Source organism: Camellia sinensis, chromosome 7 (genome assembly GCF_055761805.1).
Source record: "Camellia sinensis isolate YWXY chromosome 7, ASM5576180v1, whole genome shotgun sequence".
In the NCBI taxonomy this organism is placed as follows: Eukaryota; Viridiplantae; Streptophyta; class Magnoliopsida; order Ericales; family Theaceae; genus Camellia; species Camellia sinensis.
In genome coordinates, this window is record NC_138967.1 from 62358663 (window position 1) to 62375954 (window position 17292).

Sequence of the window (17292 nt, forward strand, 5' to 3'; positions counted from 1 at the left end):
TCCATTTAAGGATCAGCCACAAGCAATTGACGATTGGGCATAATCATTGTCCATCATTATTACCAATTATAAAAATAGTTGGTCACAGGAAAAATTCATTGATTATATTGCAGCAACTCTCCAGGAAGAAGTGTTGCAATGGTTTAGACAGTGGGAAAAATCTGAAATTGGAAAAAGTCAAAAAACAGCTTTGTTGACAAATTTTCTCACACTTGATACAATATTAGCTGAATTTGTAAAAATCATAAAAGAAAATTTATGTGGCTTTGCAGGAGATACTAATTGCAAGCCGATGCAAATTATATTTTGACAAAATTAGAATAGTGTAATATTTGTTTTTTTTGAAAGCCATGTTCAAACTTTTAAAAAGTATTATTATCTTATTGACTCACTAGCAAATCAATCCTGACTAGATCAATTTTTCTACAAACTCCCTAATTTATAGAATGAGTTATGTATTAAAATTTATCATGATTTCTCAAAAATATAAGAAAGAAAGAAAGGATATTAGCTGATATGGTGGGAACGGAATATCGGAGGATCTAGCCTCTGAATCTCCCTCCATTGTAGTTGTGTTTTGTTGTTTCTTTCTTTTCGGCTGTACCAAACCCAAAAAAAAAAAAATTATAAATAAATAAATAAAATCTCGGGCTCCGTTTTCTATGTTTCACATTTGTGTATCATTTATAAATATAATATTAGTACAAGAATAATGAAGAAACAAATATAATCAAGGTGTTTATCCCATCTCAAACCCAAAGAAGCCATTTTAAAACAATAACAAAAAAAATACTGTAAAAAAAAAACTATTCTCAGCAGCAAATTCAAAACTTAGTACTCTTCCCTCCCTCCATCTCTTGCCTAATTTTCTCTACTCTATCAAGAGCTCCCTCAATTGCTACGTCAAATGCATCTTCAAGGGTCTCCAATCTTGACATTGGATTTGCATATATGATTCTAGGAATCAACCTCACAACCTCTTCCCTCATTGCTGCCACTTCTTCTTCCGATATACAACTCCAAGTCTTCTCAATATTCACTCTCCCATCTTTAACCTCATCCTCTGGTATGAACACAGAATATTTTGAATAATTCTTGGGTAAATGCCATATATATTGCTCGTAAGCTGATCTAGAATCAAAGAAAACAGGAATGCACCCTGCCAAGATCGAATCAAACGTTGATCGCCTAGTAAACGAATCACCAGAAGGCTGCAAACAAAACTTGGATCTTTGAAAGATTTCTATCACATAAGTTGGGTTATCACACTTGTTTTCGCCCGAAGCACAATTCAAAAACTTGCATTGTTTTCCAAAATCAAGGCACTGGTTAATAATCTGACTCCGGATAGAATCTTCATTGTTGGGTCTTGTAGCACCCGTGAAAGAGAGCAAGTATTGCTTTTTCATTTTCCTTAATGAAAATCCTAAGTGATTCGTGATTAGATCAAGATTAAAATATTCCAAATCCCAAGTATCCAAAACACACAATCTAAACCAACAAGCACTTACGAAAGTGATTTAGATTGTTTGTTTTTTGGAATAAACAATAAATCGACACAAACGATTTTTACGTAAAAAAAACTACAATTGAAAAACCTTCAGTTGTAATCAAAAACCACGGGCGAAACGCCACTAATCAATCCACTACTGAAGTAAGAAAGATTACAAAGATAACACACAAATTACCCACTCAGTCAATTTGTCTTCGAATCTTTTGCAATTCTTTCACCATGCCTTCGTCTCGGAACTGATCAATCCTGAAGTTGAATCCACAACTTCACTTGTCGAATGAACGACTACGTACAGAATCAAACTCCTTTTGATACTCTACGCTTGAATCTTCAGAATCCACCGAAGAGATCTCTCTCTTGAATTTAAAGTAACCAACTCCTTGATGTATGTATCTTAGATCATGATTGAAGAACTCTTCTCAAAACATCAAGGAAAACTCACAAAAACCTCAGAACAAAACTTCAAACAAAACCCTAGGACTCTGGAATAAGATCTAGGAAAAATCATCCTAAAAACAACCTAAACAGGTATAAATAGGAATCCTGAGTCCGCGATCTCCGCTCGAGCGGCCAATATCCCGCTCGAGCGGCTTCAGCAAAATCTGCGTGCGACAAAACAGAGTTCCGCTCGAGCGCTTGATGACCCGCTCGAGCGCGAAATCAAACCTTCCAGTATTTTTACAGACCTGACAAAATGCTGAGAGACTACAATATCTGCTCGAGCGCCAATGGTCCGCTCGAACGGGAAGAACAAAAACACAGGAAAATTACAACTTGTTCAACCCAAAGTTTTGTACCCGGATTTGACAAACAAGGGACCTAACAATCTCCCCCTTTGTTAATTCCTGGACAAAACCTTTCTAAACAAATGTCCTTAAACACACGCACTAGACAAGATTAATAAAAAAGAGAAAAGACTCTAAACAACTCTATTATCAAACAATCTTGCCATGTGATCAATCAATCCATCCGTCCAACTTCATCCAACATTCACCTGTGAAATAGCTAGCAACATACCAGAAAAACAAAACTTGTGGAACTGTATAAGAATATACCAAAACATACAAAAAAAAAAAAAAAGAACCATGATACAGTATCCACCAACTACAAGAACCAACCTATCTGAATATCAACAAAGTATCCAACATATCCAAACATGAACAAAATATCCATAGGAACAAAATATCCATCTAACAAAATAGGTCAAAAAATGTATACCAGCAAGATCACCATCACCGATTTATCTCCTCCTTTTTGACCGGGAATCAAGGAATCAATGAATCATGCACCAGGGGGAGGTGGTGGCTGCTGAATCTGAAGTAAGGAAATGATGTGGGCCAGCTGAGAAGTAGTGTGGACGGCAGTCTGCTCCAACTGACCAAGGCGACCATCAAACGCATCAAAGCGGGCATCCAGAAGGTCCAACCGCCAGGTCATAGCCTCCTCAAAATGCTGAAGCTGATCATGAAAAGCACGAGGTGGAACATGGGGAATAGCATCCTCCTCACCCCCTGCTGCTGCAGCGTCAAACTCAGCCTCCTCAGCTAGGCCAACAGTGGTACCTGCAGAAGTACTGGCCCGAGAAGACTCCCCCTTAACATGAGCCCGACTCTGAGAAACAGTTTTCTTTGTGAATGGTCGGGAGGGGAAGGCAAACTCATCATCCTCTAACACTTGAACCCCAAGTTCAGACAAAAGACGGTTGATCAAACACCCATAAGGAAGTCCTAACTGTTTATTCCCAGAAACACCTATAATTTTCTTAATAATCAGGGTAGCTAGATCAATAGACATGTGACGGGCGATACAAAACAAAACAAAACCTTGGTCTTGATTAATTTCGGAGGAGTGAGTGGTCACAAGAATGTTTGCACAAACAATCAGATTAAGCAGTCTAAGCTCCGGAAGAAGTTCAAACTGTTTAATCAATGCACCCGTAGCCCAAGGACGGGAAGTACCACATAACACCTCAGTCACATTATTGAAATCACAGGTAGGACGGCCTGGGACAGGAAAAGGATAGTGTTGAGGGTACACTTGATCAATCTTAAGAAGATGGCGAATGAGAGCAGGTGTGACAGAAATGGATTTGGACCAAACCCAAGTAGTGAATGAAGGCTCAAAGTCACTAATTTGCTCAATATTGCAGTAAAATTCTCGGACCCAGTCGAGATTTTGACGCCCAGAAAAAGACAACACCAAATCACCACCTAGAGGATCAAACAATGGACGGATAGGGATGAACTCGAAAGTGTTAGACTGGACATTCCGTTCTAGGTGAACAGTGCGAGCCTCAAAAGATTTATGGAACAACTTGTCTTGCTTAGTAGTCTGAAACCTCTCAGAATTAAAGGTAGGACGAGACAATGTCGCCTTGCGGTGTTTAGGGGCGGACATGATGAAATGAGAGATGACTAAAACCAAAAAACCTAACAAAGCCAAAAAGAAACCAAACCCGAAGAGCAAAACAGGCACAACACAGAGAACATTAGTAGCATTAAACGCAAAATGCATAAGCATGGAGAACAAATAGCAATGATATCACTTCATAAACATGGAGGACAAATATCAATGAAATGCAGAATGCAAAAAAGTGCATAATGGCAATGGCAGAATATCAATGACCTAGTGACGCCAATCAATGATATAAAAACCAAGAGAACTCCTATTGCAACACTACTCCATCTTGTGGTCAAAATAACTGCTCAAAATTGTAGCACAAACAAAAATTCCTCAAGCATGTGGAACACACAACCCTAGGTCGAATGGACAACACAGACTCCATACACACAAACATGAAATGCAACATGAGAAAGACAAAACGACTCAGTGAAAGTGTGTGAGAGAAAGGGAAAAAAAATGAAACACAAAAAACCCAAAAACCCGAAATACAACCCCCAAATGTGCCGAAATTACAAAAAAAAAAAAAAACAAACAAGAAGAGAGGGAAACACTTACCAAAGTGTAAATCGGCAAGGAAGAGGAAGAAGGTAGGGGAAATCTAGCACACAGAGCCCACGAGCCAAACCCTAGGTCTGATAAACTGAAGAAGAGGAAAAAAAATGACCTGAAGAGTCAAGGGAGGGAGTTTTATACAAAATAGGTCCGCTCGAGCATATGTAGTAACGCTCGAGCTGGAGTCAAGGCAAGCTGACACCCGCTCGAGCTCGAATAAGGGCGCTCGAGCGCAAAAATACCTCTCTCAGAATTGTAAAGCAAAGAGCAAACTACTGCAAGGCGCAAAAACAAGCTCGAGCGTGGGAATATCCGCTTGAGCGGGGTAAAAAAACACATTTTTTTTTTTGTTTTAAATAAAACAAGAAACTCAATATCTAGAAGAGAGACCTAGGACAAAAGTAGGTGATCACATTTAGCCAACATTGACGACGAAGATGAAATAATCCGCAATTCATGAATTCCGTAAACTTGTAATTTTTTTTAAAAAATGACACTGGAAATCATGAGCAAAGCAGATAAAATATAATCAATGAACATAAGCTACATGAGAATGTACAACTCAAAATCCAACATGAGAGCTCACAAAAAAAGTGTGTGTGTGCAATCCATGAGAGGTCACTGAGCTAGAGTTAATCCTCGTAGTGATCGGATGGCTGGACCTCCACAAAGAGTAACTCAACAATACAGAGAAAAATTAAAACCACTAGGAATCACGGGGTATTTGTTGAGTAAATGCGGAGGCTCCCCCTCAATAAATGAGTCCCTTTTTTTTTTTTGACTTTTTCTTTCTTGTGGGCACTCACTGGTGGCATTCACTTTCAAGAGTATGGAAACCAAACCAGAGAAGAATGAAATCATAAAGGATGGCCTGGTTGGTGCCTCTGAGGTAGCCTTTTCCTAATGCCCGGACTTCAAGGAACTGAGGGAGAAACCGTGGAAGTGAAAACATATGGTAGATGGTTAAGAGACTCAACATCACCCATGATATACTAGTATCGGTCAATTCCACTGTAAAAGTACAAGAAACACTGTTAGTGGCCCATAGAGAACTTTGATCACTTGTGCGGAAACCCCTGCAGCAATTAATCTCAAGGATGTGTACAGAATGAGATCATGAGGTTAATGAGCATGGGCATTCAAAATGAGCTATGACCAATGAACAATGAGATCTTATAAGCAGCATGAGTAGTGTACATAAAAAGTTGGATGCAAGAAAAACAAATATCAATGACAATGAGATTATGACATCCAAGCATACATAAGGCAAAACAGTTACACCTACTCAAGAAACAAGTAACACTCTAGTGATCGAGCATGACACCCAAGGTCTTTCTAAGGAACTCAAATCGAAGAAGATCAAGGGGTTTTGTAAAAATATCAACTTTTTGATGCTCAGTGAGAATATGCTCAAGAACAACAAGGCCCTCTTCCACTAACTCTCGAATAAAATGATGACGAATGCCAATGTGTTTGGTGCGAGAGTGTTGGACAGGATTTTTTGAAATGTTTATAGCACTTGTGTTATCACAAAAAAGAGTGAGAGTGTTCTGTTCAATCCCATAATCATGAAGCATTTGCTTCATCCACAGCATTTGTGCACAACTACTCCCTGCAGCAATGTACTCAGCCTCAGTAGTCGAAAGAGAGATGGCATTTTGCTTTTTACTATGCCAGGAGACCAAATTATTCCCAAGGTAAAAACACCCCCTGGATGTACTCTTCCTATCATCAGCACACCCTGCCCAGTCGGCATCAGAAAAACCAGTAATCTCAGCTGTAGTATTAGTAGAAAACCAAACCCCATACCCCAATGTCCCATTAACATATTTAATGATGCGTTTGACAGTAAGAAGATGAGACTCTTTAGGACTATCTTGGTAACGGGCACAAACACCTACACTGAAAGCAATATCAGGATGACTGGCTATGAGGTACAAAAGACTCCCTATCATACTCCTATAAAGGGTAGGATCAACATCAATACCAGAGGAATCTTTGGAGAGGTGAAGACTGGTGCTCATGGGAGTGCGTGCATGTTTGGCAGACTCAAGACCAAACTTAGACACAAGATTTTTCACATACTTAGACTGAGTCACAAATATACCTGAAGGAGACTGTTTAATTTGAAGACCCAAAAAATAAGACAACTCTCCCATCATGCTCATCTCAAACTCATGTGTCATGCAATCCGAAAAATATTTCACAAGATGTTCAGCAGTGGATCTAAACACAATATCATCAACATAAATCTGAGCAACAAGAATATGAGACTTAGTATGTTTCACAAATAAAGTCTTATCCACACTACCCCTTTGAAAATCATTATCAAGAAGAAAGGTAGTAAGTCTATCATACCAAGCTCGAGGGGCTTGTTTCAATCCATACAAAGCCTTGTCTAACTTGTAGAAATGATTAGGACATTTAGGGTCCTCAAACCCTTTTGGTTGCTCAACATATGTCTCTTCTCTCAAGTACCCATTCAGAAAGGCACTTTTCACATCCATTTGAAACAATTTAAAGCCAAGAAAACATGCAACACCAAGCAAAATACGAATAGATTCGAGACGTGCAACTGGGGCAAACGTCTCATCATAGTCAACACCCTCTACTTGTGTGTAGCCTTGAGCAACCAACCTAGCTTTATTCCTAACAACTGTACCATTCTCATCAGATTTATTTTTAAAGATCCACTTGGTACCTATCACATTCATGTCTCTAGGTCTGGGAACTAGAGTCCAAACTTTGTTACGTTCAAATTGACCTAATTCTTCATGCATATCATTGACCCAACTATCATCTAGCAAGGACTTTTTAAAATTCTTAGGTTCAATTAATGAAACATAACACATATGTGATACCTCATCCCGAATCTGTCTTCGGGTTTTCATTCGATCCGAGACACTTCCAATCACCTGTTGAGCAGGATGATTCAGTTTCACCCTAGCTGATGGTTTAAGCTCAGGACTTGCAGTGACAGGAGCAACAGGAGTGATGTCCCTTGGAGCACTCTTTGGATTTGAACTTACCTGTGAGGATGGAGCTGTAATAATTTCTTGTGATTGGTCCGCATTTTCTCCTTGATTTTGTGGTTCAGTATCCAAGATTGGAGACTCATCATTGTCATCCTCATTTGTTGCTGGAGTAGGTGCACCTGTGTCATCTATAACCACATTGATAGATTCCATTAAAGATGAAGTTCGCAGGTTATAGACTCGAAAAGCCCTACTAGTGGTTGAATACCCTAGAAAAATACCTTCATCACTTCGGGAGTCAAATTTGCCCAAAGGCTCTTTATCTTTGAAAATGTAGCACTTACTCCCAAAAGTTTTGAAGTATTTTACATTAGGTTTCAATCCCTTCCACAATTCATATGGAGTTTGTAAAGTGCCAGGCCTTAAATACACGCGATTTATGACATAAACAGCAGTATTTAGGGCTTCGGCCCAAAACTTTGGAGGAAGTTTCTTACTAAGGAGCATGACCCTAGCCATTTCTTGAACAACCCTGTTCTTCCTCTCAACAACTCCATTTTGTTGTGAAGTAATAGGTGCAGAAAATTCATGCTTAATTCCATGTATATCACAAAAATCCGAAAACGAACTATTTTCAAACTCACGACCATGATCGGTTCGGATTCTTATGATACGCCCAATGGAAACACCTTGTTCATTTTGGATTTTAAAGACTAAGGCATGGAAAGCATCAAACGTATCAGATTTTTCCTTTAAAAAATTTATCCATGAAAATCGAGCAAAATCATCAACAGTTAAAAAAATGTATCTTTTACCTCCAATGCTTTCAGTGCGAGTAGGACCCATTAAATCCATGTGAACCAATTCAAGAGGACGTTTGGTTGTAAAGTTGTTCACCTTTTTATGAGGGGCACGGGTTTGCTTTCCAAGTTGACATGGTCCACACACATGGCTCAAATTCTTACCCAATTTAGGTACTCCTCTCACAAGCTCTTTGTTGGCTATCTTAGTTAGGTCTTTGAAATTCGTGTGACCTAATCTTTGATGCCATAGGTCAATGTTACTAATGATGGCAGAGTGGCAAGTGAGATCATTAGTAGTAACAATCCCATAGCAGTTATCAGATGTGCGAACCCCATGTAAGATAGTATTTCCCTTTTTATCCAAAATTTCACATTTATTTTTTGAAAACAATACTTCATGATGGGAATCACACATTTGACTAATGCTTAAAAGATTTGCTTTAAGACCATCAACAAGAAGAGCATTTTCGAGCTTAGGAAGACCGGCAACACTTATAGAGCCCTTACCAATGACTCTAGAAGTGCCGCCATCTCCAAAAGTAACAATTCCTCCTTCATATTTTTCAAGGGAGGTGAAGTAAGATTTGTTACTGGACATATGACGAGAGCACCTACTGTCAATATACCACATGTGTGAATCACGTGCTTTTAGAGCGGTGTGAACAACTAAACAAGTCAAATCATCTTTTCTCACCCAAATCTTTTTAGTCTTGGTATTCCGCCTAGACATATAAGGTTGTCTCCTAACCTAAAAAGTTTTCGAATTTCGACCCTTTTGAGACACCTTACCAAACAATTCAAAACAATAAGGACGAATGTGGCTATACCTACCACATTGATGACAAATAAAAATAGGTTTTACCTCCCTTTTGTTGATCTTACCAACTTTAGATAGATGAAGAGAGAGATCAGCCTAGTCTACCTTCAACTTTCCCTTTGCTTGAGTCTTCATGTCATATGAAGTGGAGGCCTGTCCCTTGTGAGCTGTTGCACCATAGCCTAGCCCGCTTTTGTCACAACCCATTTGTTGAGACCCGATGATGTCTTCTAAAGATTTGGAACCTTTGTTCCACATGGCAATAGTGGCTCTAGCAACACAGAGTTCTTCATCTTTTTGACAGACTCTCTCTTCCAATGTAGCTTGTGACATCTCAAGACTTTCAAGCTTTATGAGTTCATTCCTTTCAGTTTCACAGGATAGAAGTTTTCCACATAAGTGTTGCCTATCACTCGAGATCTTGATGATATTCTGCTTTGCTGTTACAAGTTCTCCTTTCAGCCTGACATTCTCACTCTCACATGTTTTGAGCTTGAGAGAGAGTTTGTCGTTGATTTTGGACAAATTCAGAGATTCCTCGTACAGTTTTTCGTAGGCTTGTTGTAGTTCATCGCCATTGATCTCATCATTATCTTCAGATGTTTCATCATCCTCTTTTTGCTCTTCATTCTTCTTGACCTCATCCAGTCTAGCAACTAAGACAGAAAGGTTGTTGGATGGTAGTGAAGGTGAATTTCCTCTTTCATGGAATTGGCTCAAAATTTCCCATGCCTCTTTAGCCTTTGTGCAATGAACAACCCGTTGCTGTTCTTCAGTAGAAATTGCTCCACGAATAGTGATCAGGGCTTTCTGACTGCTCGGATTGTCAGCCCTGTCTGTATCTTCTTCAATGGCCTACCAGCCTTCTAGATCAAAAGCTCTCAGAAAAGCCCTCATTCTGATTTTCCAAAACAGGTAGTTACTCCCATCAAAGGTAGGAGCATGATGCAGGTTCTGACCACGAGCTAACTCCGCTGGCTTTGGAAGAGGTTGAGTGAAAGTGGACCAAAATGCCATGAAAGCACTATCCCCATCTTCTCCAGATTCAGGTTCTTCAGGTTTTTGCTCCAACCCGCTTTCATCATCCCAAGTCACAGTGTAGACTTTCTTTCGATTCTTTTTCGAGGGGCATTCAAGGGCAATGTGACCAAACCCTTGACATTCATAGCACTTGACCCCTTGCCCCTTTACAATCTTCTTTTCAGTTTTTGGAGCAAGTTTTGATGGAAAAGTTTTGGGTTTATCATTACTCTTGTCTTTTGAAATAGGGTCTCTGAAATTAGGCTTCTTTTTCTTCAAATTTTTTTAAATTGTTTAGTAAACATAGCCGTCATCTTAGACTCTAAATCAAATTCATTCTCCGGAGTTTTTGCAGACTCATGAGCACTAGTGAAAGCCACACTTTCTTTTGTTTTTTCTTTGAAATCTAGTGGGCTTCATAAGTCTACAAGTTTCCAACCAATTGATCAAGCTTGAGGGTATCAACATTCTGAGCGTCCTTAATGGCTGTCACTTTTGATTGGAACCTCTCGGGTAAGGACCTCAAAATTTTTCCAACAACTTTAGCTTCCGAGATTTTTTCCCCGAGTGTGAAACAGGAATTCACGATATCACTAAGTTTTGCATAGAATTCATCAAACGTCTCATCATCGCGCATGAAAAGAGTTTCAAAAGCGGAGGTGAGACGTTGAAGTTTTGACCTTTTGACAGAAGTAGTACCTTCGTGAATCGTTTCCAAAATGTCTCAAGCCTCTTTTGCTACCTCACACGTGCAGATACGACGAAACTCTTCAGGTGTGACGGAGCAAAACAGGGAATTGAGAGCCTTACTGTTCCAACTCGAGTTTTGGTAATCAATTGTGTCCCATTTATCAAGGGGTTTAGGAATATCAACACTATCAATGATGACAGTAGGTTCACTCCACCCATAGATTACGTTGTGCCAAACTTTCTCATCGATGGATTTTAAAAACGCTCTCATACGAGCTTTCCAATAAGAATAGTTTGTACCATCAAGTAAAGGAGGTCTATGGGTCGAGTTACCTTCACGAATAGAATCTATATCACTAGCCACACAAAATCACACTCCTATATTTTTTAAAAAAAGAGTGACCTGCTCTGATACCAAATGAAAATCCTAAGTGATTCGTGATTAGATCAAGATTAAAATATTCCAAATCCCAAGTATCCAAAACACACAATCTAAACCAACAAGCACTTACGAAAGTGATTTAGATTGTTTATTTTTCGGAATAAACAATAAATCGACACAAACGATTTTTACGTGGAAAAAACCACAATTGAAGAACCTTCAATTGTAATAAAAAACCACGGGCGAAACGCCACTAATCAATCCACTACTGAAGTAAGAAAGATTACAAAGATAACACACAAATTACCCCACTCAGTCAATTTGTCTTCGAATCTTCTGCAACTCTTTCACCACGCCTTTGTCTCGGAACTGATCAATCCTGAAGTTGAATCCACAACTTCACTTGTCGAATGAACGACTACGTACAGAATCAAACTCCTTTTGATACTCTACGCTTGAATCTTAGGAATCCACCGAAGAGATTTCTCTCTTGAATTTAAAGTAACCAACTCCTTGATGTATGTATCTTAGATCATGATCTTCTCAAAACGTCAAGGAAAACTCACAAAAACCTCAGAACAAAACTTCAAACAAAACCCTAGGACTCTTGAATAAGATCTAGGAAAAATCGTCCTAAAAACAACCTAAACAGGTATAAATAGGAATCATGAGTCCGCGATCTCCGCTCGAGCGGCCAACATCCTGCTTGAGCGGCTTCAGCAAAATCTGCGTGCGACAAAACAGAGTTCCGCTCGAGCGCTTGATGACCCGCTCGAGCGCGAAATCAAACCTTCCAGTATTTTTACAGACCTGACAAAATACTGAGAGACTACAATATCCGCACGAGCGCCAATGGTCCTGCTCGAGCGGGAAGAACAAAAACACAGGAAATTTACAACTTGTTCAACCCAAAGTTTTGTACCCGGATTTGACAAACAAGGGACCTAACACTTAATTTGTTCTGCCATTGAAACACCTCGTCATCGCTCGATGGATGGAAATAAGTTGGATATGGAATTGCAAAATCTCTATAGGTTTCGACTTGGGAATATGATTCGATTACCAAAATCGTCATGTTTTTGGATTTGGGTAGTGACATGAGTTTGTTTCCCCAATCGGAATCGTTGTTGGTTTGTCTCCTAAAATCCCATGTAACCCTTCCTGCAACAAAGAAATGATCTCTTCCACCCATAGATTTCCACTCAGGCTTCTCAGAATCCCATTTGGCTAATTCAATAGGTGCTGAATCTCTTATTGAAGTGTTGAAACCCCAAAGGTATCGACCGATGTCAAGGCCAGCGTAGAATGGTACACAAATGATTGAAGCCAAAGATGAATTGTTGGTTAAGCACTTGTAGTTGTTCATTCTGTTGTGGAAAATCACTTCCAATAAAAACTGGTTTGTTTCAAACCAACTGATATTGTTTTGGAAAATCCCATGAAAATCTGCGGCACGAGGATCGAGACCCATGTTTGATACGTACTTGCAAATATCAAACCATTTGATTAGTGATGAACAATTCTTTAGAATGTCAGTGTTGAATCTGCTCGGAAGATCATGAACATAGATATATTGACCCGAGCACGAATCCAAAACATGTTTGGAGACAAGTTGAGTTGTGTTCTCAACCTATTTAACTCCATCCTTGCTATCAGTAACTCTCTTTTCCTCATTCTCAGAGATAGAATGAGAAGTGGAGTCTTAAAGATGAATGAATTTGCATAGTTGGCAATGAAGGGGAGCCTATTATTGTTGTTGTTGCCTGAAAATGAAGCTGAAGAGAAGAAACAAAGCAATAGAAACCATAAAATGAAGCCGAAAATGAAACCAAACCGGGATTTTTTGTTACAGTTGAGGTTGATCGAATTCTTCATGTGACTTGTATTGATTTCCCAAGCAAAACAAATCTCTGTTATTTGTTTAGTTGATGAATTGTCACTACAAAAGCTATAGGGAATGAGGAGATAAACTCTTAGACAAAATGCCTGAATCAAAATGTGACCAAGAGACAGAGATGGCAAAGTTTTAAATAGTAGTATTAGGAAGTTAAGGTTTCATTTTTGAGGAAGCGTTTAGGCGTAGTAGGCATATTTTAAAATCAATTTTGATGATTCGAATCATTTATTTTTTTTTAGATTCATTGAATAGATTATTCATCTTAAAAATCAAAATGATTGGGCATTGGCAACTATATATATTTGAATGATATTTATTTTTAAAAAAAATGGACGACAAATATAATTTCAAGAATAACTATTCATTTTTTTGTAATATAAATGTGTTTCAAACATATAGCTACCAATATTTGATCATCTTATTTTTTGCATGAATATTTAACTTAATGAGTCTTAGAAAGTGAATAATTTGGATAATCGAAATGGAAACCTATGGTCGGCTCTATAAATCCTTCAAGTTCTATCAACATGAGAGAAGCCCAACATTCAAATAAGCCAAACATGTTGAGATCCCAACATCGAAATGGGGACCCAATTTGTAATTTCTGTAACAGTATTAGGAGACTAATTAGTAAAATTCGGATTATGATCTTCTCCATTCCATATTTGTAATAGAGATGTTCCATTTCATCATTTTACAATGAGTGTGTAATGATCTTTTTTAATTTAAATTAATTATAAATTTGCATTCCTATTTGATAGCCATTAGATATGTAATGGAAATCCTCCATATTACATATATAGAATGAAGAGGATCAAAGTAAAATTCTAACCCGAAAATTATCAACCAATCATCTCACTAACACATTATTGAATTTAGAAAATAGATATAAAAAGTGAGTTTGCATATCATTTTAATATACGATATTGAGAATATGTACGAGTAATTAGGTGATGCAATAATTAAGTTTTTTAAATAAAATATTTATTGTGAATGATGACAATATTTTTTTAAATTATTGTTCTAAACAATATCAAACTGTATTTTAGTGGTTTGGTTTGATTCAGTTCTAAAAATTTCATGGTTCAATTTGATTCCAAATTTCATGAAACTATAAGTTATGATTTAGTCTTTTACTCCTAAATCCAACAATTCGAACCATACTCATCCTTAAGTGAAATTTTCTTAATTACAATTTGTTATTGTTCTTTAATTTATTTGAAATCTTTAAATGCATAAAGAGAATAGTGCCTCATTTATTTAATTTATTTATTTTTGTCTTACTTCTAGTATAAAAAAGCTTTTGAGTTTACTTTGAATATTTTACATAATAAAATAATTGTTTGATAGTTTATAGCTAAACAAATTTTATTTTCATAAATTATCAAAAAATGTACTAATAAGATTTACAATTATTTTTATTTTTTGAACTAATAATTATAAAAACTAATTTATAAATAATATTAATTGAATTCAGGTATTACTATTGAGATATATTGATTGAAATATAAAAACAAAGGTTGAGTTTATGTTCACATCATAACATAAGAAAATTTGAGAGTCTTGCGGATAGGGGGGGAAGCACGTGAGGCCTGGGGTCACGTGCCCTCCTCAACTGTTGAGAAATTACACTTATACCTCTAATAAAAAATATATATTTCAATATAGTCTTTTAAAGTAATTTCTTAAAATTGTATATCACTATTTTCTTTACCTTTTTCTTTTTTTTTTTTTAAAAAAAAATCTATTTAGTTTGTCAGTCTAAATATTTAATTGTGCTAAAAAATATTCTTATAAATTTTATATTAAAGAAATGTTATGTCACCAATTTTTTGTTATATCACATCTTATAAAAATACTTGTAATTGGTTCATTTATTTACATATAGTTATTACACAATTAATGACAACGGATAATATATTGCCATTTAATTCAGTGATTCAAAATGGAGAAAAAAATAAGTGATATATTTATTTATTCACCTTTCTCTCTTTTCTTTCTCTATCCCTCTCTATATTTCTTTTTGTGTGTGTGTGTATCTTAATATAATTTTGCTCTCGTATGTTGTCAAGGTATATGATTATTTTTTAAACTGTGATGATCACCATACATAAAATAAAATTAATAATAATACAAATAATGATCAATTAACTTGAACTTAGATATACACATACCTTTGCAATTGTATTAATTTTTATTCTTACCATCAAATAAAAATTAAGTTAAGTTAGATTTTGATTTTTGTTAAGATTTTGATTCTATGATGCCCCTTTTAAGTCAAAATCCGGACTCCACCACTGCCTGTGGAGCCCACCACGTGTCTTGTTTTGATAATTCGAACTGTTCATTTTGTAAGGCACTTAATGTGTATCATTCATAAAAAAAAAAAAAAAAAATTAGTTCGATCCAATAATCATTACTCTTTTATCTTATCGCATTTATCTCTAAGAAAATGGACGGTAAATATATTCATGAAAATAGATCATTTATTTTTTTAGAGCCAAATACGACTAAATAAAAATGTTATGATCATCGGATTGAACTAATTTTTTTTTTCAAAAATATATACATTAAGTATCTTACAAAATAAACAATTTGAATTATCAAAATAAGACTTATGATAAATCTTAAGAGTCCTTTCAATTTTCTCATGTCGAGATGTAGATTGATAAGCTAATCCTAAGATATAAGTGTTTGGAAAGAACATCATTTTTGGTGGGTGAATTGGGGATGTGAAGACTTTTTTTTTTTTTTAAGTAATGTATTAAATTCATATTCACCACAATTTTGATTCCTATGGGTGAGCCTTGGTCAACTGGTTTTAATAGTGAAGCACACTACACGAAAAAGCACCTTTGGCGACTAAATTTTTAGTCGCCAAAAGTCTGTTTTTAGTCGCTGAAAGTCGAGTTTTCACTTTCAGCGACTAATTTTTTTAGTCACCCATTTTGTCGCGTATATATGGTCCACGGAGGTATTGGCGACTAAAATTGTTTTAGTCGGCAAAAAATAGCTCTTTAGCGACCACCGATTTAGTCGCCAATAGTGATTTACACTTTTTAAAATCACACATTTAGCGACTAATCTTTTAGTCGTCGCCAATAGTCCATGAATCGCCGACTAAACCGTTTAGTTGCCCAAAACAAACACTTTTGGCAACTGAAATTTTAGTCGCCAAAGGTGCTTCCGTGAAAAAAAAAAAACCAACTTTTTTGCTTTTTTCGAGATTCGAACCGCCAACCTCTCCCACATTCTAAACCTTTAGCCACACACTCTCTCCACTATGCCACTACAACACCACATAAATATATATGCAACATATATTATTTATATACTATATTGACCCGTATTAATATCTAGCTATATATATAAATAATTATTTTTATTCAATATAATTTATGTAAAAAATAAATTATTTACTAAAAAAAAATTATATCACTTTTGGCGACTAAATCTATTTTTTAGTCGCCAATTGTATAGTTTTGGCTACTAATTATATTTTAGTCGCTAAAAAAATTCATTCCCGCCGAAAAACCTCCACTTTTCGCGACTAAACTGAAATTTAGTTGCCAAAACCTCTACTTTGGGCTACTAAACTGCATTTTAGTTGGCAATTCTTGACTTTTAGCTACTAAATTTTTTTTAGTAGCCAAAAAGCTTCACTTTTGGCTACGAAATTGATTTTTGTCGTTAAAACACGTATAATCAACGACCAAACTATTTTTTAGTCGCTAAAACCTATACTTTTGGCTACTAAATGTTTTTAGTCGCCAAAAACTTTCTCTTTTGGCTACTAAAATTTTTTAGTTGCTAAAACCCCTATATTCAGCAACTAAACTGACTTTTAGTCGCTAAGACCCTACATTTGGCTACTAAACTGTTTCAGTCGCCAAAAGTAACACTTTTGGCTACTAATTCCATTTTAGTCGCCAATTCTACTACTTTCAGTGACGAAAAATCCATTTTTAGTCGCGAAATCTGCTTTTTCTTGTTGTGGCACCACTTGGCACTTTTTAATAATACACGTGCTCATATTAACTGCCGTTAGAAGCTACTAAAAAAAAGCAATGATTCATCCCTTTAATTTGGGAGCTTTAATTGAACATTAATGAAGTAGAAATTCAAAAAAGAAAAAAAAGAAAAACTAAGGCCTAAACATCACATCAAAGAATGGGGCCCACCTCCTAGAGCTCCTTTAGAGCTCATAGTTTAGAGCTCCCAATATTTTTGCTAAAAAAAA

At 36.5% G+C, this 17292-nt stretch overlaps 1 protein-coding gene across 1 annotated transcript; it reads right to left on the reverse strand.

The window, feature by feature from the left end:
- Window positions 1–469: 469 nt before the first annotated feature.
- Window positions 470–13030, reverse strand: LOC145795848 (xyloglucan galactosyltransferase KATAMARI1 homolog). Its single transcript, XM_082880775.1, has 4 exons — window positions 13006–13030; window positions 12878–12930; window positions 12100–12785; window positions 470–1413 (listed from the first exon to the last, which is right to left on the reverse strand). The coding sequence occupies exons 1-4, from the start codon at window positions 13028–13030 to the stop codon at window positions 825–827; spliced, it is 1353 nt and encodes a 450-aa protein (XP_082736901.1). The 3' UTR covers window positions 470–824.
- Between the last annotated feature and the right edge of the window lie 4262 nt (window positions 13031–17292).

Bases quoted from the DNA above. Each gene is read 5' to 3' on its own strand.
- LOC145795848 (XM_082880775.1), bottom strand. From the start codon at position 13,030: ATGAAGAATTCGATCAACCTCAACT. The intron at 12,931-13,005 runs GTAACAAAAAAT...TCTTCTCTTCAG, and splicing joins GAATTCGATCAACCTCAACT to CTTCATTTTCAGGCAACAAC. The intron at 1,414-12,099 runs GTCCCTTGTTTG...ATTTTCATTAAG, and splicing joins CAGAACAAATTAAGTGTTAG to GAAAATGAAAAAGCAATACT.